General features: G+C 42.9%; 1 protein-coding gene across 1 annotated transcript in view; it reads right to left on the bottom strand.

The window, feature by feature from the left end:
• The window catches only part of TRPC7 (transient receptor potential cation channel subfamily C member 7), a 143,943-nt gene that overhangs the window by 96,642 nt on the left and 21,803 nt on the right, over positions 1-25,498 (bottom strand). The window contains exon 2 of the mRNA XM_055430349.2: positions 5,300-5,482. Within this exon, the coding sequence (XP_055286324.2) occupies positions 5,300-5,482 (183 nt within the window). The remainder of the gene's footprint in view (positions 1-5,299; positions 5,483-25,498) is intronic.

Raw genomic sequence — 25,498 nt, 5'->3', positions numbered from 1 at the left:
CATGTAATACCCTTGAGGATCTGCTTCTGATAAGCTTTCCAGTTTGTTTCTTTCCCACAGTAGTACAGCCTCAGTCACATCCTCCTATAAACAGGTTTCTTTCCTAAATGTGCCACTCTTTCTTAGGTGTCTGTGGCTTTCTAACTTTAACCTCTCTCGACCTAAATTGCCGTCCCATCCCATCCAGGACCCCTCATCCTTTAAGCCCCACCTCAAGTATGTCCACTTCTGGGAACCTTCTCCTGATGTCCAGACTAACCCTAACCCTAATCCTCACTCTCATCCCCCACCCATCTCTCCTCTTTATCGCTTCATTTCTAGACTTACAGGAATGCTATTTTCTGTAAGGTCAGTGCTTCCTCGGACCCCCACGCCACCCCCTTCTTAATCCTGTGTACCTTGCTCAGACATGATGGTGACCCTTTGTTCACACATCTCTATCCATTGCTACCGTGTACCCCTCAAGGGAAAGGCTTGGGGCTTCTCAGTCTCTCCAGTGCAGAACACAGAGCTGGTAATGTGGTAGACATCAGTAAATGCTAATGAAATGATCAGTGAGCCAGTGGATACAGGTCGCAGGGGATATTATTTCCTTAGTATAACATGCTGTGTGAAGCAAAAGGGAACAGTGTTACTAAGTGGGGCTATTGAGGGTTCTACCTGCAGTCTTCTCCATCTCCCATGGTCCTATCCTAGGTCTTTTATTTTGTGTGATCCTAGATTTCTGGGCTAAGAATCACCCAGGAGCTTGGCAGAGTCCAGTGGGGGGGATACCCCTGAAATTCTGGGATCTGGAAGCTCAGCTGAGTGGAACTGCTTATAGAGGATGGGTCTCATAAGCTGGAGGGACCATGGTTACATCCTCCAAATCAAGCCTTGTGTCAAGAGGCTAGAACTGAGGGCCACCTGGAAGTCTGAAAAAGGTAACTGCTATGAACTGTACTTTGCTTAGCTAGCAGAGTACAGAAGCTGTTGCTTTTATGGTCATAGCATATCTATGTGTACCTTACCCACTGCACCGATAGCTCCCTAAGGGCAAGATTGTGTCTTCCTTTCCTCAGGATCCTTGGCAGGCTAATCAGTGTCTCTAGGGTTCATAGACTGGGGCTAAAACAACTTGTCAGGTTAAATGAACCATCCTTATTGGTGATATTGCCTAATAATAGACATGCTTTCTGCAATGACACTAATATAATTTTGGACAAAATATTCATGTGTTTCTTTTTTTTTTTTTGGTAGCAGTCTTTTGCTTAATTATGTCCAAGGGGGCCTGCATCTCTTCTACAGGTGGAGTTGAGGTCTCTCTTCTGCATAGTAGGACCTTCTGGGTCTCTTGTCTCACTCTCCTTGGGTACTTTGAGCCGGGAAGACCCATGCCTACAAAGTTCTTAGAGTGAATAGAGATTTACCTGATCCTCATCAAGGCAGACCTGAAGTCAGGAAGAAAGAAGCGATGACACAGGGGGAAGAAAGGAAAATATCATTCCTGTAAGTCTAGAAATGAAGTGATAAAGAGGAGAGATGGGTGGGGGATGAGAGTGAAGGGCCCAGATGTGAGTCTTCAGTTGGACATGCTAAAAGGAGCACTAAGGATTGCATCTCAGTCTCTGTGACCAGTTACTCAGCAGTGATCATGTGCCAGACAGTGGGCTTTCTTTATGGATGTAGCCTGGGCCCAACTGAACCTGAATGGATTCAGAGACTGATTAAGTCCTTCCAGTTGGTGAGGCTCAGAGTCCCTAAGCATTTATTTACAGTTGCTCTGCAAGGGGAGAGGAAAGTCTTTAAGAAGGACATTTATGCATAGTTCCCTGGAGACAAAGATAGAAATGAAGGGGACAGCCAGATCAACTGTTGGGGAGAAGACAAAGGCCTGTATGTATACTGTATATGTATACTGCATAACCTAAGTGACCCCGTTAATGAGTGGTTGGACAGTGATTAACCTATAAGGGTGCCCACTTAGCCTCTTCTCCAACACTGCCTTTCTAACACAGTGGGGATGTTGAGTCCCCCTATTAAGGCAGAAGTCATGGAGAACCACCATATCCTCACAAGGCCTTTTGGTCTTTGGGAGAGGAATTTTAGGCTATAGGGATGATGTCCTTTCCCAGGGGGACATTTCTAGCATTCTAGAAGATAGAATGGGCTTCCCTAGTGGTTCAGATGGTAAAGCATCTGCCTGCAGTGCTGGAGACCTGGATTCGATCCCTGGGTTGGGAAGATCCCCTGGAGAAGGAAATGACAACCCGCTCCAGTACTCTTGCCTGGAAAATCCATGGACAGAGAAGCCTGGTAGGCTACTGTCCATGGGGTCACAAAGAGTCAGGAAGATAACAAAGGACAAGCTAGAAGGTGTTTCTGGGGATAAAAGAACCCCTCCAGTTCTAAAGAAGGGGGAGCATTGCTGAATGACAACGATGATGCTTCCCTGAGGAGCTGTAGAGACCTTTTCAGTTTACAGAGCATTTCCTCTCATATCAGTTCCTTTGAAAGTTCATAGCAAATCCTGTGAAGCAAAAGCTTATACACCTATTTTTCAGAAGGGGAATGAGGCCCAAAGAGCTTCAAGGACTTATCCAAGACCGTGTGGCCATTAAATGCAAGAATCATGCTAGAACCTCCTGACACTCTCTTCATCCTTCTTTCCTAAGTGGTCCCTGTGTCACGGTGGGATAACTGTCTTCGTCTCATGGAGGCTGACATTATGGCTGACGCAGCCAGAGGATCAGACATTAGGGTGATGCCTGAGGAGAGGCAAACTTTCAGATGAAGGATGTAATCTGGGGTGCAGTACCAGCCACAGAGCAGCACCCATTCCACTCAGATTTATGCATTTCATAAATATCGAGGCTGTTACATGGTACACTAGTCTTACCAGATGGTCCATGAGAAAGAGAATATTGCAGTCCAGTAATACATATTGCACTCTTCTTTTAGAGTAGCAGTGCATGATCAAGGCTCTATAATGTCTTTAAGCAAAGAAATCTCTTTGACTCTGTGTAACTCAAGGTCTCTACATTTATTTGAATGTAAAGCTTTTTTTTTTTTTTTTAAGGTCAGACCTATTAGGAGCTCATGGAACTGCCAAGAATAACTAGTTTGTTTTAATCACTGAATTAATGGTTTGATTTGATATATGGCAAGTCCTAGGACTTTTTTTTTTATGGTTTTATATTCTAGCCTGAAGACTCATATATATGTCAGGTGTAAATAGGCCTTGGTGCTGGTTGTTTCATAATTCAAAGACCCAGGGTTAGACTGTGCCCATGCAAGCATGCTAAAGTTCATAAATTAAAAATGAAATCTCATTACAATATTAATATGATTTTAAAATATTAGGAATTTTTGCTGGTAATTTATGATAGAATAAATGTCAAGGAAAACTCTGAGTCGGTCTATGTAGCATGATGGCATATGTGATTTGAGAGAATTTACCTATTGGAGATTTTTGAAGGGAGCAAGGTTGACATTTTATGCAGGTCATTTATCGTCTTCCTACCCATGGATTGAAGTAGACTCTTGACATTCGTGATAGGTATTTCTTGAGACCTCTATGGCTCTGCTAATATAACTAGAATAAATAATTTCCCTCACAAAACCTTCTTATTCTGACCAAAACTGTCATGTTTATAGTGTCTCACTTTTTCTTCTCATTCATTGCCAGGGCCATTTTGTACTTGATAGTTGACACTGAGGAGGAACATTATAGTCTCTGAAGTGGCGGCCATACTCTGGACTAGCTGAAGGATTCACCCTCAGTGACTGGTTTGCTAAGAGAATTGGATTTATGTTTCAGAAATATGGTGAATCTTGCATTTCCTGGGTTGTGGGGATTGTGAAGAGCCCAAACTGTGAACGTTAATCTACAAATATCAAGCATCTTCTTTTCTTTGGGGTGTCAAATACATCTGCCCCTTTCACTCTGTGCTAGAAGACAGGAGAATACCATGGCTTGGGGAAGAAAGGAAATGCTAGAAACTCAAGCCTATTACCACCATAACTAGCAGTCTGCAGCAGGGTGTCTCTGAACTCCAACACCACGTATATCTCAGCACCTTTAGGAAACGCTTGCTTGCTGTACTTTGGTGAACAGTCTCAGCGAGCTCTTGAGATAAGCTAAAACGTGAATCTCCCTACACTCCATCAGTAGGGTTGTACATACTTGAAACTACAGCCTGACTCCTTCTCTCGCATAGCTCTGTGCTTTCGAATATTTGTCTAAGGCTACCTTTCCCATGGTTTATCAATTTTATCTTCAGGACTCACAGTCTTTGAAAAAAGCTATTTTTCCTAGAATTTTTGAATATTATTAACATTAAAAGGACAGGAAGATTTTTATCACACTTGGAAACTCTCTCTAGATGAATACCATATACTGTCGTTGAAGAATGGTTCACCCCACACAAATTAAGATAAGAAGACAAGAAGAAAAATGCCAAGAAGCCAATCTGGGGGTATTGGGAATACACCCAGTAGTCACCGTGTAAAACAGATGGGAACAACAACCCTTAAAGACTGACCAGCCGTTTTGCTTCTTTGGAAAGCACAATTGGTACTGAAGCACATGGATCTTTGGAGCTCTGCAGTTTTCATCAAGATGAATGTGTCATCTAATAGAAGAGCAGATTCTACAAAATCCAGAATACATCCAGAGTGGAACTATAATTGAAACTTGCTCCTCAGGACCTCAGTCTGACTGGTCACTGTGGGTGTGAGGACTTCTGCATGCCAGTGGCCATTAAAGACACCTTGAGGTTGATTGAGGAGGTAGGACGTACTCTTTTGGAAGTCTAATCATGCTTTCTATTAAAGCCTTTCATAAGCCTTGAGAGTGAAATTCCTCTAAGCCATCCAGAACCATGGATCCCACAAAGCCTCTGCACTAAGGTATTTTCTACACAAGTCCCCAAGCACATAGAGAAAGCTCAATAAGTGCTGTTGAAAGAACTGAGTGGTATGTTTTTTCATGAAAACTTGGGAATTGGCCTGCTAGCTGATGGCAGCATTCACTGTAACCCTGTCCTCACCAGTAATTTGGAGGGTGAAAATCCTCTCTTTTATTCTCTAGGCTCGAAGCCTGTTCATAGAATGATTATCATCATCTCTCTCTCCTGGTGGGCCGGGGGTGAAGGAGGGAGCTCTGAGCAGTCCTGCAAGTCTGGAGGTTCCCCTGTCTAGAGGTGAGTTGAGTAATAGCTATCATCACCATCCTTTTGTGGGAACAAAATATATGAGAGCACAAAGGTCGTCCAGCAACCCTGGAGGTAGGAAGGCCAGGAGAGGTGGGGAAGCTTACCTTCTTGACTTCGTACTTAATGGCGAGTTTGATCCGGCTCAGACTCGGACGGTGGTGGTCGGACCAGACTTGGAAGTTCACATCACCATTTAAAATCGCTTCCACCTCTTCTGTGTCTCGGCATAGGTCCAGCACGCCCACCACAAAATCCTTGCATTGCATAGATAATTTCCTGTAATCGTTCTAACAGAATAAAGAGAAATCAGGGGTGTGTTAAACTGAACCCCACAGATGGGCTTGCCTAGCTCAGCAGTGTCGACCAGCAAGTGTCCACCAAGTGTGAGTTAATAGAGCACTCTGGAACCAGGGAATGTGCTGGAGCCAGAAGGCAGGGCTGTTTCTCTTGTTACAGTAGTCTAGAGGACATCTTCTCTAAGCCAGGATTTGTCAGCCTGTGTTCCGTGGTCACCTGCATCAGAGTACCTTGGGTGTGCTAGAACTGTGATTCCCAGGCCCCACTGCAGACTTACAGATGCAGAATTCCTGGGGATGAGACCCAGAAAGCTGTCTTTAACCTGTCTTTTAATCTTAAAAGGTTACTCTTTTAACCTTGTTCTCTGAGTGATTCTGATGCCTGCCAAAGCCCACCCTGGGCTCTTTGAAAGCAGCAGTTCCCTTGCGCGCTCTGAGCGGAGAGTGATAAGGAGAGGCACTTTTAAGGCTGATGGGAATATCACTTTACTCATGTACCACCAATCTGCGGTGGTAACTGCTCTACACAGGAAGTTTGCTGGAAAGATACGGCTGATATACTGAATTTGGAGGGAAAAAAATGTACACAGGTGTGCTTTCTTGTAATGTGCTGGAAAATCTGCTTATAAATTTAAAAATCAAATGTAATTTAAATCTAACAGTATCCTTTCCTTAGCACAGATCCTTTTGTACAGCAAATCATGGCATGTTAAATTACTTGCCTGTTGAATAATCATTTTCAGACCTTGACCTCTTTTTTTTTGTTGTTGTTTAATGAATTGCCTCTGGGTTTCTTTCTTCTCCTCCCGAGGCACACCTTTCTAAATTATCTTGAGAGGCTGACTGCCTTTCCTTGTGACGTGCCAATTTCTCTCTCCCCTTAAAACACACTGCTTCAATTCCAGATAATGATCCAAAATGTTGGACAGAAGAATGTATCATGTCACCCTCAAACCACTCCTCCCCCAAAATATTTTCCCCTATAGGGTTTCTTATTGGTTTCTTAGTTGAAATGAGTCTATTTGAAAGCAACACAGAGCCAAATGTCACTTTCAGTGTTAATCAATGTCAGAAGCCCTGAGAGTGATAAATAGTAGTTGGTAAACAGGAGTGCGGTTTTGCTTTTCCAGAACCTGGATTCCTCAGCAAATAGATGGGAGCCTGGCAAACTGTAGAAACGCCACCATTTTTCTAAATTAATGATTTGTTTCTCCTTGTAGCACTGCTGCATCAAAATGTCCTTTTGTGTTAGAGAAAGAAGCAAGTGACTGTTAGCTAAGAAAAGGAAAAGGATCAAGAAAATGTTTTCCTACAAGAGTGGCTCTTCTTCATTTTTATATGTAATTTAGGGCTAAGTTTGGGAAATGCTGGGTAGAAAGATGACTGCTCCAGCAGCCTGTCACAGGCAACTGAGACTGTGCTGTCTCAGAGCCTCTGTGCATTTCTGGGTTCAGTGCAGTTCAGGATGGAAGGTACCGTTTCATTAGAGGCTTTAACTTCCTTGGGCTCTTCTACTAGCTGGGCAATAAAAAACAGGGAGAAACACCAGGGCAGCCAAAACAGTTAGTTTGCTTTTTGCCTTCTGTATTAGACAGTCTGGAAGGCAGCGCACCTGGTGCCTGCACGTGAGTGGAAGAGACAAAACCAGCCTGCCAGGAAGATGGAGATGACATGGGTATGGATAGCTGCAGACGGGAGGGTCATGCCAGGCCCAGCCTCCCACAGAGAGAGGGAGAGCCATGGGCGCACATCTGGGGAATTATGATGATTATGAAAGTTGGGATAACCCTGAGCTCAGTGAGCCTTTCAGCCACACTTTTTACCTTTAGTCGGAAAGTTGCAACATATTCCCAAGACTTCACAGGTGCCCTTTTAAGTAATTCCGTATCCCGGCATACGGATGTCTGCCAGGTCCACTGGGTGACAGGTGTTCTATCTGTATCACCTTACTCAGTCCTTAAAAATACTCACGTTAGAATCACTGTCAGCATTTCCAACTCATGAGTGAGAAAACCGAGACTCAGAGAGAGAAATTAACAGGCTGAACCCACTTTTCCTTATACTGGTCACTTACTCATCTCTCTGATTACTTTCTGTTTTCCTTGAAGATTTTGCCTCCTATCTCACTGTCACTCACCCAACTGCTGCTGTTCTTGGTGGTTTCAGTATCCAAGAAGCCGTCCCTCCCATTACCCTGCCCTTGCATTTCCATGATAACATTTTCTTTAGTGATGTTATTCTCAGTGCCAACTCAGCCCTTCATTCTCTTAGTTATTCCCAATAACTGAAGCTCCTCTGTGACCCCAACTTTGGGTCTCCTTCTCTCTGACCGCTACCTCCTATATGTCCAGCTTTCTCCATCTGGAACCCTGATTCTAGTAATCCTTTGATTGCACCAAACCTACAAGCCATTGGCCATACCATGTTTTCACTGGTTTTCTCCCCCGTCAGGCCCCCGTCTCCCTCCTTGCTGAGCTTCCGTTTCGTGGGTGATCTTTATTATCATCCTCGCACCCGTCAGCTCTCTTGCCCTCCTCTTGTTTTGTTCTCATCACTGGATTAGAGCCTGGCTGTGGTTGAGCCTGACTCTCCACGGCTCTGCTCCCGCCTCTGCACAGTGAATGTGGCTGGGGGACACACACCTGCACTGAGTAGGCGTGCTGTAAACTCACCCCTGCAACCTCGAGCAGTCCTTAGTGCTCGTGTCCCAAACAGGCATTTCAGACCTCTCCTACCCTGTTGTCCAACCTCCCCCACTCCTAGTTTCCTTTTAACTTGGAGAAGAGAACTCATCAGAAGAGAAGCTCCACATGCTCACATCATCCCCATCGTCTGCTTTCATACATCTGTGCTCCTGGATTCTTTTCCCTCTTCTTACTCTGGGTGAACTGCCCCTGCTCCTGTCTCAGGCCAACTCCTCCTCCTGATATCAGTCCCATTTCTCTTTCCTGCATTGTTAATCTCTCCCTTTCTCTGCTGGCTTAGTACGCAAACATGTTGCTGTTTTTTGTCTTAATAAGAAACTCTTGACTCCACTTCCCTCTCCGATTCCTACTCTAGTTTTCTGTTCCGTTTTGTAGAAAAATGCATTAGACTTGTGTACACGCATAGTTTCCCTCCTTACATATTTCTTACCCTGTTCTTCCTACTCTGTTCAGCACAACTTTCACACTCATCCATTGCTTCCACTGAGACTGCTCTTTTCAAGGTCACACATGGCTTTCATGTTGCTAAATCCAGTGGTTGGTTGTCAGTCCTCATCTTACATGACCTGTTAGGTGCTTGGACATAGCTGATCACGTCCTCTCCTTGATATACATTCTTCACTTGGCTTCCAGCATAACATACTGTTCTGTGGTTTTTCTTCATGAATGAGTACTTTTTGCATCTTGGTTGGTTAATTCTCATGTCCCTGATGTCTTAGTTTTAGAATGTCCTATAGATGTGTCCAGTCCTTTGAATTCTCCTGTGTTTTTACACTCATTGCCTTAGTGATCCTATCTAAGATCATTAGATACTATCTATATGTTGGCGCCTTTTATATCTTTAGCTCAGCCTTCTCTCCTGAACTTGAGTCATATATCCAATTGCCATCTGGTATTTCCACTTGAATGCCAAATAGGCATTTCAGAGTCAATGAAACTAACTCTGGACCTAGTCTTCTCTGCCTTACTAATATTTCCCAACCTGTCGGTTGTCCAGGACAAAAAAAATCTTGAATTTATCCTTGGTTCCTCCCTTCCTCTTAAACCTGACATACAATTTAGTAGCAGACCCCACTAGCAGTACCTTCTAAATATATATTGATCTAAACCATCAATTTTTGCTTAGACTAACCAAAAGACTCTTAACTGACCTCCTTAATTCTGTCCTGGTCTTCTACGGTCTATTTTCCATACGTCAGTCAGAAAGATATTTAGAAAAAGCAGTCAGTTGATGGAACTGGTCTGCTCAAACCCTCCCATGGCTCTCCATCCCCTCAAAGTGAAAGTAGACTTATTATACCATCCTGTAAGGACATACATTGCCTAGCCTCTCCATTCTTTCACTGATTTGCTATGGTTCTCTTTCCCTCAGTCTGTTCGAGCCACCCGACCCCGGTGCTGTTCTTCAAACACACTTGACATGGACTCGACCTGTGTGCTGGCTATTCTCTTCTTGTAATGCTCTCTCCCCAGGTATCTGCATGAACAGATTTCTCAACCTCTTCAAATCTTTGCTCAAATGTCACTTTTTCAGAAAACTTCCTTGAGTATCTTTCAAAAACATTGTAACTTTTCCATTTGCATCCACCCTTTCCTTTTTTTTTTTTTGTTTTCTTCACAATGTTTATGACTATATGACATCTATGCATGTTATTTATTGTATTTACTGTCCATGTATTTCATTAGACTGTAAGCTTCTTGAGGGCAGGAATCTTTGCTTCTTTGTTCACAGATATATCATTAGAGCCTAGGACATTTCCTGGAACTTGACAGGCACTGAGTAAATGTTTGTTGAATCTGTTGGGGCAGTGTACTTGTCTAAGATGACATAGCGACCTAAGTGGTAGAGCCAAGGTTCAAGACAGATCAGTCTGACCCCAATCCTGTCCTCTTCCCTCTCACCATGTTGCCCCTTGGTGGGCAGCATGTTCCCTTCTGCTTAGGGCACTAAAAACTAGAGGCTTAATTGGGGCTGACACTCAATTAATTTGGAGAAATAAAGGGTGAGCTGGGATATGGATATCTGAATACTCAACAGATTCTGTAGTGTACTAGATGAGCAGACAGGTTTTGAAGTCAGAAAGGCCTGGAGTTTGAATTTCTTTTTTTTTCTTTAACTACTTGTCAGTTGTGGGAAGTACAGCAAGCCATGTAACTCTTCTGTATCTCAGTTTTTAATCTGTATTACTATACATATCATTTAATGATTGGGGGAACCAATACTAAAACAATATAAAATGCTTAGTATAATTAACAGTAAATAACACAAATAACAAAATAAATAAAAAATTAAATAAAAAGTTAGAATAAAAATAAAGCCTGTAAGTGACAATTTTAATTAATTAACACCTTAATTTGACCATCGATTTCAAACTCCTGACCTTTTGCTTTTTTATGGTTTTTAATTACTGGATTGGGAGCAAGACTGGCTTATGGAGTAGTGGACACAAAATGCTCGAGAAACCTTTGATTCTTCTTCTCTCACTCATATATAATCCATACATTGAAAAGATACTCTGAATTTCCTAACTTCTTTTCATCTCTGGTGATTATACCAACCCTTCCCAGGATAGCACCTCCAGTTATCACACACAGGCTCACAGTACTAAACTTGATTAAGTCTGTAGTCGTGCCTGTCCGCAGTCCAGTCTGAATGATACTGTTCACCTTGTGGATAGTATCACCATCATGGCTTACCAGATGAGGTGTCTTTTTTGTACCCATAAAGCTTTTTCTCGTTTTGTACAACTTATATAGGCTTCTCTAGGAGTAACACAGTGAACCAACTAAGTGACCTTTGGTGTCACTGTCAGATGGAAATTCTCTCTAGTCTTGTCAATGTTGATGATATCCAGAAAGCCAGCAGTGTAGGTTATATCAGTGTAGACATTGCCGTCTGTTTCAGTGAACTGCTGTATGCACATCTTCATTACTTAATCTCCTGCTAGGTCTGTTCTTAAAGAAACAAGAGACAGCCATTCTTAGCTCATGGATGGGCAAAGAGTTAGCACAACAGTCAGTTTGTCCAGGTTCAGCGTTTTGAAGCTGCTACAAGTGCAGTGTTTCTTGGGACCATGAGCTGTAGCTGTGCTGGGCATGGGATGAAGAGGCCCTGGCGTCCTGCCTTTTCCAGAATGTCATATAAGTGGAATCATACAGTATGTAATCTTTAGAGACTGGCTACTTTCACTCAGTATAATTCCTTTGAGATTCATCCATAGTGTTGTGTGTATTAATAGTTGATTTCTTTTAACTTCAGATCTACTCTTGCATGTATCAGTTTGTTTATCTGCTTACTCATTGAAGGAGTTGGTGGTTCACAGTTTTGGCAGTTATGAATAAAGCTCCTGTAAATATTAATGTATAGGTTCTTGTATGAAGATAAAATTTTAGTTCTTCAAGGTAAATATATAGGTGTGGAATTGCTGAGTATATGATAACTATGCATTTAACTTTATTGTTGTTATTGTTAAGTCGCTAAGTAGAGTCCCACTCTTTGTGACCCCCTGGACACACCAGGCTCCTCTGTCCACTATCCCCTGGAGTTTGCTCAGATTCATGTCCATTGAGTTGGTGATGCTATCTAACCATCTCTTTTCTGCTGCCCTGTTCTCTTTTTGCCTATCTTTCCCATCATCAAGGTCTTTTCCAGTAAGTCAGCTCTTTGCATCAGGTGGCCAAAGTATTTTAGCTTCAACTTCAGCAACAGTCCTTCAGTGAATATTCAAGGTTGATTTCCTTTAGGATTAACTGGTTTGATCTCCTTGCTGTCCAAGGGACTCTCAAGAGTCTTCTCTAATACCACAATTCAAAAACATCAGTTCTTTGATCTTCAGCCTTCTTTATTGTCCAACTGTCACATCGTACATGTCTACTGGAAAAGCCATAGCTTTGACTATATGGACCTTTGTTGGAAAAGTGATGTCTTTGCTTTTTAATATGCTGTTTAGTCATAGCTTTCCTTCTGAGGAGCAAGTGTCTTTTAATGTCACGGCTGCAGTCAGTGTCCACAGTGATTTTGGAACCCAAGAAAATAAAATCTGTCACTGTTTCCATTTCCCCCCCTTCTATTTGTCATGAAGTGATGGGACCAGATGCCGTGATCTTAGTTTTTTGGATGTTGAGTTTAAAAGGCAGCTTTTTCACTCTCCTCTTTCATCCTCATCAAGAAGCTCTTTAGTTCCTCTTCACTTTCTGCCATTAGAGTGGCATCATCTGCATATCTGAGGTTGTTGATATTTCTCCTGGCAACCTTGATTCCAGCTTGTGATTCACCCCGCCCTGCATTTCATGTGATATACTCTGCATATAAGTTTAACAAGCAGGGTGACAGTATACAGCCTTGTCATACTCCTTCCCAATTTTGAACCAGTTCATCGTTCCATGTCCAATGGTTCCTGTTGTTTCTTGACCTGCATGTAGGTTTCTTAGGAGAGAGGAAAGGTAGTCTGGCATTCCCGTCTCTTTCATAATTTTTCAGTTTGTTGTGATCCACATGGTCAACGACTTCAGCATAGTCAATGACGCAGAAGTAGATGGGATGTTTTTTCTGGAATTCCTTTGCTTTCTCTATGATCCAATGAATGTTGGCAGTTTAATCTCCAGTTCCATTGCTTTTTCCAAACCTGAGCCTTCTACATCTGGAGGTTTTATATTTAGGTCTATGAGCCATTTTGTATTAACTTTTACATAAGGTATAATGCATCGGTCAAGGTTCCTTTTATAGCACATGGATCTTCATTTGTTCCAGCCTCATTTGTTGAAATATTCTTACTCCATGATATTGATTTGTACAGCTGTCAAAAATTGTTAACCACATTTATGTGGGTTTAATTCTGTGCTTTCTTTTCTGTTTCTTTGATCTCTTTATCTGTTTTTCACTAATACCGACTATCTTTGTTTTTGTAGCTTTATATTAAGTCTTAAGATGAGGTACTTTGAATCCTCCAACTTTGCCATTCTTATTCATTTCTGAATAGGCTTGTTCATGTCTAAGAAATTCAGCTATGAATTTTATTGGAATTATGTTAAATCCATAGATAGTTTGGGGAGAACTGACATCCTAACTGTGTTGAATTTTCGAAACCATGAACATGGTATATCTCTCCATTATTTAGGTCTTCTTTGATTTCTTCCATTAGTGTTTTATAACTTTCAGCCTGTAGAGTCTACATATGTTTTGTAAGACTTATGTATAAGTATTTCAATTTTTTAGCTATTGGAAATATTTTAAAAATGATAATCTACTCACTCATTATTCTATATAGAAATATGATTCATTTTTATATGTCAACCTTATATCCTATGACCTGGCTGAAGTCACTTACTCATGCTTTGTATATTCGTTGGAATTATCTACATAGACAAGGATGTTGTTTGCAAATATGGATTATTTACTCTTGAACCCATAGCTTAGATGTATTTATTAATATGACAAGTAAGATGGTCAGTTAGATGCTCTTACACTGCTTTGAAGATTTACAAGTTTTCTTTCTAGGAACAAAATATTGCCAACAAGTTTTTTTCAGCTTTCAACCCAAAATTACTGGCTCAGAGTGTTTTATTTGGTCAACGTACTGAACAGTTTTTAGATAATTCATCTGCCATTATTTTTTGGGTTCTGCTCAACAGAGATATTAATAGAGATTCTGTGGTTTTTTTTTATTGGCCCAGAATTTTTTTCTTTTTCCTTTGGCCCATAAATTTCACAAACTCACTTATTATTGAGATGAATCTCTGGCTTTAACATAGAGAAGGACAAACCAAAACAATGTAATATGGTATTCTGATACCATATTTTGGGTGCTGAAGCTATTGTTTTGACAACACCAATTTTAGGAAATTATTATTTTGTTTGGCTTTGGTTAAAAACGCCAACTCTGAAACTTTTTCAAAGTTATGGATAAACTTAAATCAGGAGACAGAGAGAAGCTCATTATTCTGATGGGTCAATAGTTAAATGAATCTCTCAGATTGATGCTGTGGAGACATGCATACCATACAGGATAATCAACACTGATTCCCCTGTGGAGACCTTAGAAATCAGATTAGAAAAGAGTGTGGGTCTTGAATCCATGGCCCTCTCTCTTCCTGTCAGAGACCCAGTTAGGAGGAAGGAGTATTTATTGAGAGCTCCAACTTAAATCCAAATGGAGATAGATCAACATGTGCATGCTGTAAACCTGGGAGGTTTTCTGCTTTTGACATTTAGGCTGAGTTTTTAAGATATAATTACAGTAAAATTTCCCAAACATTTTAGTATTTCGTTAAATGATCACCTTATAAAATTGGTAGTATTATTTCCCCCAAATATAGTAAGAGGAGGATAGAGAATTGATCATTGGATATAGCAACTTGGAAGCCATTGGTCTCCATGATTGGAGCAGTTTTGAGTGAAGGGTATAACTGGTGAGGATCAAGGAAGGGAAAGAGAGAGATTTGAAGACTTCCATGTATATTATTGGGGCTTCCCTGGTAGCTCAGCTGGTAAAGAATCCACCTGCAATGCAGGAGATCCCGGTTCGATTCCTGGGTCAGGAAGATCCCATGGAGAAGGGATAGGCTGCCCACTCCAGTATTCTTGGCCTTCCCTGGTGGCTCAGATGGTAAAGTATCTCCCTGCAATGTGGGAGACCTGAGTTTGATCCCGGGGTTGGGAAGATCCCCTGGAGGAAGGCATGGCAACCCACTTCAGTATTCTTGCCTGGAGAATCCCCATGCATAGAGGAGCCTGGCGGGCTACAGTACATGTGACCACAAAGAGTTGGACGTGACTGAGTGACTAAGCACACCCACACCCACACATCTATATTATTATAGTCAGCCCTTTTGAGGAGTTTTGTTACACAGGAGGGCACAGAAAGGAGCTGGTGTGGTAAGTAGCTGGTGTGAGAAGTGGGGTAGAAACAGAAGCTTCCTCTTTTCTCTCACTGTTCCTCCCTTCCTGTCTCCTTGATTTCCTCCTTTCCTCCCTTCTTTCCCTCCTTCTCCTTGTGGGAGAAACCACAGTATTTTGTAGGTTGATGGGAATTTTCCAGTAGATAATTATGTTGATCATTATGTATGATATCAGTATGCTGCTGCTGCTAAGTCACTTCAGTCGTGTCCAACTCTGTGTGACCCCACTGACGGCAGCCCACCAGGCTCCCCCGTCCCTGGGATTCTCCAGGCAAGAACACTGGAATGGGTTGCCATTTCCTTCTCCAATGCATGAAAGTGAAAAGTGAAAGTGAAGTCTCTCAATCGTGTCTGACTCTTCGTGACCCCATGGACTGCAGCCTACCAGGCTCCTCTGTCCATGGGATTTTCCAGGCAAGAGTACTGGAGTGGGTTGCCATTGCCTTCTCCGTGATATCAGTATATCATTATGTGAATCCCATAATTCAACAGCATATATGACAGAAGATTGGGTGTAACATATAAATAAGAGGAATGAAGTTGAATCACAGACAAATGTTTTATCTGTAGTGGAAGGGAATGTCAGATATGTTGGTAGAGGATAGTAGTAGATGGATGCATTGGTGTTGGACTCTGTAGACATTTTCTTTGTATTGCTTCAGATTTTTTTTTTCCTAGTGAAATAGGAAAAAAAATTACCAGTTGAGAGTAAGAATTGGGGAGAAGGTGCTGGAAGTTTGAGGGGAGGAGGTCTGAAATAGACTTAAGTCAATTAAAGAGTGAATAGATTAGTGAGACAGGATATTATTGCTGCTGCTGCTGCTGCTAAGTCACTTCAGTCGTGTCTGACTCTGTGTGACCCCATAGACGGCAGCCTACCAGGCTCCCCTGTCCCTGGGATTCTCCAGGCAAGAACACTGGAGTGGGTTGCCATTTCCTTCTCCAGTGTGTGAAAGTGAAAAGTGAAAGTGAAGTCGCTCAGTCATGTCTGACTCGTAGCGACCCCATGGACTGCAGCCTACCAGGCTCCTCCGTCCATGGGATTTTCTAGGCAAGAGTACTGGAGTGGCTTGCCATTGCCTTCTCCGATATTATTGCTAAGGAACAGTAAAAGCCCATTTGAGAGTCATGGTTAGAAATTGAAAAGGAGACCAGCTAGGGACTTCCCTGGTGGCTCAGTGGTAAATGAATCTACCTGCCAGATCAGTCCTTGGTCTGGGAAGATCCCACATTCCACAGAGCAAGTTAGCCCATGTGCCACAACTATTGAAACTATGCTCCAGAGCCTGGAAACTACAACTGATAAGCCCATGTGCTGCAAATACTGAAGCCTGCATGTTCTGGAGCCCATGCTCCACAAGAGAAGCTATTTCAATGAGAAGCCTGTGTTCCATAACTAGAGAGTAGCCCTGGCTTGCCGGGATAGAGGGAAAAAATCCCACACAGCAATGAAGACCCAGCACATCCAGAAATAAATAAATAAAATTATTTTAAGATGAGACCAGCTAGTATGGTTGACTCTTTGTAACCACATTCACCTCCCTGGATGCCAGCATGAGTAGGCTGACAATTAGATTTTACCAGGATTGTATTTTTTGCCAAAAACTACAAGAAGTCAGGGGAGATTATGATAGTCCATGAATTATGGCCAGCATGAAAGGAGACAGGACTTCCATTTTAAAGCTGATGATTTCTTACAAAATGAAACATACTTTTACCATGATGCAACAATCACGATCCTTGGTATTTGCCCAAAGGAGTCAAAAGCTATGTCTACACAGAAACTTGCATACGAATGTTTACTTATAAATGTCCAAACTTAGAAGCAACCAAGATGTCATTCAGTAGGTGAATGGATAAATAAACTTTTGTATATCCAGACAGTGGAATAATATTCAGTGCTAAAAAGAAATCAAGCTATCAAGCCATGAAAAGACACGGGGAAGCCTTAAATGCATGTAACTAAGTGAAAGAAGCCAATCTGAAAAGGCCACAAAATGCTGTGTGATTCCAACTATATGACATTCTGGAAAAGGTAAAATTGTGGAGATAGTGAAAGTCACTTACTCGTGTCTGACTCTTTGCGACCCCATGGACTATACAGTCCATGGAATTCCCCAGGCCAGAATATTGGAGTGGGTAGCCATTCCCTTCTCCAGGGAATCTTTCCAACCCAGGGATTGAACCCAGGTCTCCTGCACTGCAGGCAGATTCTTTACCAGTTGAGCCACACAAAAAAAATCATAGTTGCCAGGGTTTGGGGAGTGGAAAGGATGAATAGTGCAGCAGGGGATTTTTAGGGCAGTGAAACTACTCTGCATGATACCACAATGGTAGATGTCTGTCATTACACATTTGTCCAGATTCACACAATGTATAAAGACGGGAGTGAGCCTCGATTTGGAGTATGGACTTGGCTGATAATGATATGTCAGTGCAGGTTCATCAGTTGTAACAAGTGCTCCATTCTGGTGAGGGAAGCTATGCATGTGTGGGGGCAGGGGGTGTATGGTAATACTCTGTACCTGCCGTTCAGTATTGCTGTGAACCTAAAACTGCTCTAAAAATAAAGCCTATTAAAAAAAAATAACATGGTGGTTAAGTTAGTGAGTTGGAAGTCGTGGGGGTAGGCAGAAGATTGACAGAGCTGGGACATTTGAGGGAGATATAAAAATTTGAGCTAGTAGTCAGAGACTGTGATGTGTGATGCTTAGATTATGGACAGTTTCCATTTATTGATCATGAGATGTGTAGGCTCAGTGGGCTAATGATGACTAAAGTAAGACCACTGGAGGAGACAGCTCATAAAACTCAGTCAAGGTGTTAAAATGATGGTCTGTGTGTAAAGTGTCACGAATTTAAGCAGCAGGAACTAAAGCCATGGAGAAATGGCAGGGAGTGCCCCGTTGTTGCAGACTCAAATGATGTGGAATAATGGGTGATGTAATCTGACAAAAGGTGGTTCAGAGCTCGGTGTTCTTAGGGAGGAGAGAAGGAGAAAGGTCTGGGAGTGGTAAGGAACCATAAGAGAGATGCACTCCCTCCCCCAGTTCTCTCAGCCCAGTGGTATGAGGACTGTGGCAGCAAAGCCAGCCCCACTTGAGAGGACAGCAGGGGGAGTGTGTCCTTAGGGGAGCCAGTCTTAAGAAAGAGCAAGAAGGTGAGGCGTCTCTAGGAGGAGGGGTCGGCGACACAGGGGATTTTGCTGAGGACAGACCATGACTTTGGGAGGCTGAAGTGGGAGGGTATCTGGAGATGAACAAGCCGGGTGCAGAATGGGGCATGCGAGGAGCCTTGTGGAGAATCAAGTTCAGGTTCCGAGGGGTGACCTGGGAGGCAGCGATGACATAAGGGGAATTAAAACACTTACTGAAATTACATTGTGAGGATTTAGTGAGGTAAGGCAGGTGAAGCAAAGGCATGGTGTTGGGCACGTAGGTCTGGATCAGTACCTTTTTTGCTAAAGGACTTCAGAACCTCATCCTGCCCTCCAGCACAACCTTCTGCACATTCTCCACTCAGCTGACGGATGAGAAAACGGAATGTTACGATTTAACACACATGGCTGAGTCTTTATTAATTGTAGCTGTAGTCACTGAAATAATTAATGGATGTGAAATGCAGGGTAAGAACCTGAGCCTAGTGCTCATTATTGCAGATGAAAATTGAAAAGTTTCAATCCATGTTTTAGCTTCCATGCATACCACTTAATCGTTTCATTAACCGTCACCATGTAAATAAGCTCACGCTCTGGCAGATCGTATTAATAAAAGGCAAATATCCTCCAGCATTTAATTTCAATTTAGGAACACAGGTCCAAGAAACGTGGTACATGAGTCTGTCAAGTCCACTATGTGAGTCAGAGAGCCAGCATTTGTTGCCTTGGCTTTCCCAGGGGATGTAGACAGCCCTGAGTTCCTCAGAATTCAGGGTTCAGGGTTGCGTGGGTCACGCTGGCTTCCTGTTCCAGTGAGCCTCTCAAAGATGTGACTCTCAGACTGTGCCACTGGTCACCCACTGCCTACTTGATTTTATCTTCGGCTGTCCACAGGAGGCCTTCTTTTATTCATCCCAGACTTACTCCCTGCATTTCCTAATGGGTTGTCTGTGTCCTAGGTGTTTAAGAATTTGGGAAAGATGACTGTTTGTGAACCACTGGTGATCTTAGAATTTCTTGGGGCAGGCCTGATGAGTCTTTGCATGAGAGAGATGACTGGGTAGTTAGTACTTCATTGGCTCTAGAATTGGAGTATCTGAGGTCATATCCCAGCTCTGCTGCATGCAGTCAATGGGTTGTTGAGTGTTTAACTTAATCTTTCTCTGTGTTCTAGCTTGATCTGTATAATGGGAATGATAAATGGTATGGACCTAACAGAAGCAGAAGATATTAAGAAGAGGTGGCAAGAATACACAGAAGAACTGTACAAAAAAGATCTTCACGAGGAAGATAATCACGATGGTGTGATCACTCACCTGGAACCAGTCATCTTGGAATGTGAAGTCAAGTGGGCCTTAGAAAGCATCACTACGAACAAAGCTAGTGGAGGTGATGGAATTCCAATTGAGCTATTTCAAATCCTGAAAGATGATGCTGTGAAAGTGCTGCACTCAATATGCCAGCAAATTTGGAAAACTCAGCAATGGCCACAGGACTGGAAAAGGTCAGTCTTCATTCCAATCCCAAAGAAAGGGAATGCCAAAGAATGCTCAAACTACCGCACAATTGCACTCATCTCACATGCTAGTAAAGTCATGCTCAAAATTCTCCAAGCCAGGCTTCAGCAATATGTGAACCATGAACTTCCAGATGTTCAAGCAGGTTTTAGAAAAGGCAGAGGCACCAGAGATCAAATTGCCAACATCCGCTGGATCATGGAGAAAGCAAGAGAGTTCCAGGAAAACATCTATTTCTGCTTCATTGACCATGCCAAAGCCTTTGACTGTGTGGATCACAATAAACTGTGGAAAATTCTGAAAGAGATGGGAATACCAGACCACCTGACCTGCCTGTTGAGAGACCTGTATGCAGGACAGGAAGCAACAGTTAGAACTGGACATGGAACAACAGACTGGTTCCAGATAGGAAAAGGAGTACGTCAAGGTTGTATATTGTCACCCTGCTTATTTAACATATATGCAGAGTACATCATGAGGAACGCTGGGCTGGAAGAAGCACAAGCTGGAATCAAGATTGCTGGGAGAAATATCAATAACCTCAGATATGCAGATGACACCACCCATATAGCAGAAAGAGAAGAGGAACTCAAAGGCCTCTTGATGAAAGTGAAAGAGGAGAGTGAAAAGGTTGGCTTGAAGCTCAACATTCAGAAAATGAAGATCATGGCATCTGGTCCCATCACTTCATGGGAAATAGATGGGGAAACAGTGGAAACAGTGTCAGACTTTATTTTTCTGGGCTCCAAAATCACTGCAGATGCTGATTGCAGCCATGAAGTTAAAAGATGCTTACTCCTTGGAAGGAAAGTTATGACCGGCCTAGATAGCATATTAAAAAGCAAAGATATTACTTTGCCAACCAAGGTCTGTCTAGTCAAGGCTATGGTTTTTCCCATGGTCATGTATGGATGTGAGAGTTGGACTGTGAAGAAAGCTGATCACCAAAGAATTGATGCTTTTGAACTGTGGTGCTGGAGAAGACTCTTGAGAGTCCCTTGGACTGCAAGGAGATCCAACCAGTCCATTCTAAAGGAGATCAGTCCTGGGTGTTCATTGGAAGGACTGATGCTAAAGCTGAAACTGCAATACTTTGGCCACCTCATGTGACGTTGACTCACTGGAAAAGAGTCTGATGCTGGAAGGGATTGGGGGTAGGAGGAGATGGGGACGACAGAGAATGAGATGGCTGGATGGCATCACTGACTCGATGGACATGAGTTTGAGTGAACTCCGGGAGTTGGTGATGGACAGGGAGGCCTGGCATGCTGTGGTTCATGGGGTCGCAAAGAGTCGGACATGACTGAGTGACTGAACTGAACTGAACTGAAGGAGAAAACTAAATAAGGTAATCTGTATAAGTTGCTTTATACTCTGTGACAAATATAAATGGCAGCCCACTCCAGTATTCCTTTCTGGAAAATCCCAGGACAGAGGAGCCTGGTGGACTACAGTTCAGGGGGTCACATAGTTGGACAGGACTGAGCAACTGAACACACAGGGAGTAAACTAAATAAGATAATCCATCTAAGTTACTTAACACAGTATGTGACGAGTATTAGCCACTATTATGACAGATGTGGCTGTAGCTTAGCAGAGAGTGTAAACATGGACAGTTTGTCTCTCTTGGGGTGTTGGTCTTCAAGCACCTTTCTAACAGAGCGGAGGCGCCCATCAATGGCTTCGCTCTTGCAGCTTCATCTTGTGGCAGTCCCCAGGTGGAAGGTGCAGGGAGCAGGACAGAAGCTAGGCCAGGTTTGGACCAGAGTCCTTGGTGATTCACAGAGGAGGTGTAGGCCCCGGGTGCTGAACTGTATCTGCAGATGGCGGTGCCACTTTCCTTAGCCAGGCTGTGTTGACAGTGCCTTTGTTGATACTTTGGTTTCCATCCTGATTTTGGGTTTACTTAATTGGCAGGTACTGACTGGGTGAATTTAACTCAGATGACCATTATATCTAGTACTGTGGGCAGGAATCCTTTAGAAGAAATGGAGTAGCCATCATGGTCAACAAAAGAGTCTGAAATGCAGTACTTGGATGCAATCTTAAAAATGACAGAATGATTTCTGTTCGTTTCCAAGGCAAACCATTCAATATTACAGTAATCCAGGCCTATTCCCCAACCAGTAATGCTGAAGAAGCCGAAGTTGAATGGTTCTATGAAGACCTACAAGACCTTTTAGAACTAACACCCAAAAAAGATGTCCTTTTCATTCTAGGGGACTGGAATGCAAAAGTAGGAAGCCAAGAATCACCTGGAGTAACAGGCAAATTTGGCCTTGGAGCACGAATTGAAGCAGGGCAAAGGCTAATAGAGTTTTGCCAAGAGAACGCACTGGTCATAGCAAACACCCTCTTCCAACAACACAAAAGAAGACTCTACACATGGACACAAGAGAAGACTCTACACATGGACATCACCAGATGGTCAACACCGAAATCAGATTGATTATATTCTTTGCAGCCAAAGACAGAGAAGCTGTATACAGTTAGCAAAAACAAGACCAGGAGCTGACTGTGGCTCAGATCATGAACTCCTTATTGCCAAATTCAGACTGAAATTGAAGAAAGTAGGGAAAACCACTAGACCATTCAGATATGACCTAAATCAAATCCCTTATGATTATACAGTAGAAGTGAGAAATAGATTTAAGGGACTAGATCTGATAGATAGAGTGCCTGATGAACTCTGGATGGAGGTTCGTGACATTGTACAGGAGACAGGGACCAAGACCATCCCCATAGAAAAGAAATGCAAAAAAGCAAAATGGCTGTCTGAGGAGGCCTTACAAATAGCTGTGAAAAGAAGAGAAGCGAAAAGCAAAGGAGAAAAGGAAAGATATAAGCATCTGAATGCAGAGTTCCAAAGAATAGCAAGGAGAGATAAGAAAGCCTTCCTCAGTGATCAATGCAAAGAAATAGAGGAAAACAACAGAATATAAAAAACAAGAGATCTCTTCAAGAAAATTAGAGATTCCAAGGGAACATTTCATGCAAAGATGGGCTCGATAAAGGACAGAAATGGTATGGACCTAACAGAAGCAGAAGATATTAAGAAGAGGTGGCAGGAATACGCAGAAGAACTGTACAAAAAAGATCTTCACGACCAAGACAGTCACGATAAAGTGATCACTGACCTAGAGCCAGACATCTTGGAATGTGAAGTCAAGTGGGCCTTAGAAAGCATCACTACGAACAATGCTAGTGGAGGTGATGGAATTCCAGTTGAGCTATTTCAAATCTTGAAAGATGATGCTGTGAAAGTGCTTCACTCAATATGCCAGCAAATTTGGAAAACTCAGCAGTGGCCACAGGACTGGAAAAGGTCAGTCTTCATTCTAATCCCAAAGAAAGGGAATGCCAAAGAATGCTCAAACTACCGCACAATTGCACTCATCTCACAAGCTAGTAAAGTCATGCTCAAAATTCTCCAAGCCAGGCTTCAGCAATATGTGAACTGTGAAATCCCAGATGTTCAAGCAGGTTTTAGAAAAGGCAGAGGCACCAGAGATCAAATTGCCAACATCTGCTGGATCATGGAGAAAGCAAGAGAGTTCCAGGAAAACATCTATTTCTGCTTCATTGACTATGCCAAAGCCTTTGACTATGTGCATCACAATAAACTGTGGAACATTCTGAAAGAGATGGGAATCCCAGACCACCTGACCTGCCTCTTGAGAAACCTGTATGCAGTTCAGGAAGCAACAGTCAGAACTGTACATGGAACAACAGACTGGTTCCAAATAGGAAAAGGAGTACGTCAAGACTGTATATTGTCACCTTGCTTATTTAACTTATATGCAGAGTACATCATGAGGAATGCTGGGCTGGAAGAAGCACAAGCTGGAATCAGGATTGCTGGGAGAAATATCAATAACCTCAGATATGCAGATGACACCACCCTTATGGCAGAAAGTGAAGAGGAACTCAAAAGTCTCTTGATGAAAGTGAAAGAGGAGAGTGAAAAGGTTGGCTTGAAGCTCAACATTCAGAAAACAAAGATCATGGCATCTGGTCCCATCACTTCATGGGAAATAGATGGGGAAACAGTGGAAACAGTGTCAGACTTTATTTTTTTGGGCTCCAAAATCACTGCAGATGCTGATTTAGCCATCAAATTAAAAGACGCTTACTCCTTGGAAGGAAAGTTATGACCAACCTTGATAGTATATTAAAAAGCAGAGACATTACTTTGCCAACAAAGGTCCGTCTAGTCAAGGCTATGGCTTTTCCCGTGGTCATGTATGGATGTGAGAGTTGGACTGTGAAGAAAGCTGATCGCCCAAGAATTGATGCTTTTGAACTGTGGTGTTGGAGAAGACTCTTGAGAGTCCCTTGGACTACAAGGAGATCCAACTAGTCCATTCTAAAGGAGATCAATCCTGGGTGTTCATTGGAAGGACTGATGCTAAAGCTGAAACTGCAATACTTTGGCCACCTCATGCGACGAGTTGACTCACTGGAAAAGACTCTGATGCTGGGAAAGGTTGGGGGCGGGAGGAGAAGGGGACGACAGAGAATGAGATGGCTGGATGGCATCACCGACTCTGTGGACATGAGTTTGAGTGAACTCCGGGAGTTGGTGGTGGACAGGGAGGCCTGGTGTGCTTTGATTCATGGGGTCGCGGAGAGTTGGACACGACTGAGTGACTGAACTGAACTGAACTGACATCATAAGGTGCTCCTTAAGCCATCACCATGACATTGTGAAGTCCCAGAAGGAATGGTTTGCTCTGCTTGTTGATTTTATAACAAGTCCCCTTCTGATAATAAAGCAACCCTCTGATTCAGAGTCTGTCTTTCAAGGAAACACATGAGCAACTCAAGTTGTTGTTCAGTCACTCAGTCGTGTCTGACTCTTTGTGACCCCATGGACTGCAGCATTCTAGGCTTCCGTGTCCTTCACTATCTCCCAGAGTTTGCTCAAACTCACATCCACTGAGTCAGTGGTGCCATCTAACCATTCCATTCTCTATTGCCCCCTTCTCCTGCTGCACTCAATCTTTTTCCCAGCAACAGGGTCTTTTCCAGGGAGTCAGCTCTTCACTTTAGGTGGCCAAAGTATTGGAGCCTCAGCTTCAGCATCAGTCCTTCCAATGAATATTCAGGGTTGATTTCCCTTAGGATTGATTGGTTTGATCTCCTTGCTTTCCAAGGGACTCTCAAGAATCTTCCCCAGCACCACTATTTGAAAGCATCAGTTCTTCAGGGCTCAGCCTTCTTTATGGTCCAACTCTTACCTCCATACAGCAACTCAAGTATTTTATTCTAATTCAGCAGGTATATTTGAGCACTCACTATGTGCCAGGCACTAGGGATGGAAACTGAAATAAAATACAGTCTTTGAAGAACTCAGGGTCTTGCTAGAAAGCATGACAAGTGACCAGGTAAGGACCTGGTCTTGGGTCTTCTTCCAAGAGGAGGTGGGCTATGAGCCCTGAGGATGAGTAGAAGCTAGGAGGGATGAGGACATTCCAGAAAGAAGGGCTGGCAGGGTAAAGGCCCAGAAGGCAGAGAGCATTCACCAGCAGGAGGTCTGTGGTGGCTGTCAGCTCCTTCAACCACAGATGGGTGCGTGCATAAGTTATGCACATTTCCAATGTTTATGTAACTTATTATTGAATAGACATGAATGCACTCATGAATCCAGAGAAGAGTTCACGTACACTCTCTGTGCACCCTCGTTCAGATTAAAGGTGCAGCTTGGTTCCCTCTCGCTGAGCTCCCAGAA

Source organism: Moschus berezovskii, chromosome 8 (genome assembly GCF_049115385.1).
Source record: "Moschus berezovskii isolate FMDL1 chromosome 8, NW_MosBer_1.0, whole genome shotgun sequence".
NCBI classification, from domain to species: Eukaryota; Metazoa; Chordata; class Mammalia; order Artiodactyla; family Moschidae; genus Moschus; species Moschus berezovskii.
The sequence above is the reverse complement of the archived record's forward strand: the minus strand, read 5'-3'. Positions and strand labels throughout refer to the sequence as shown.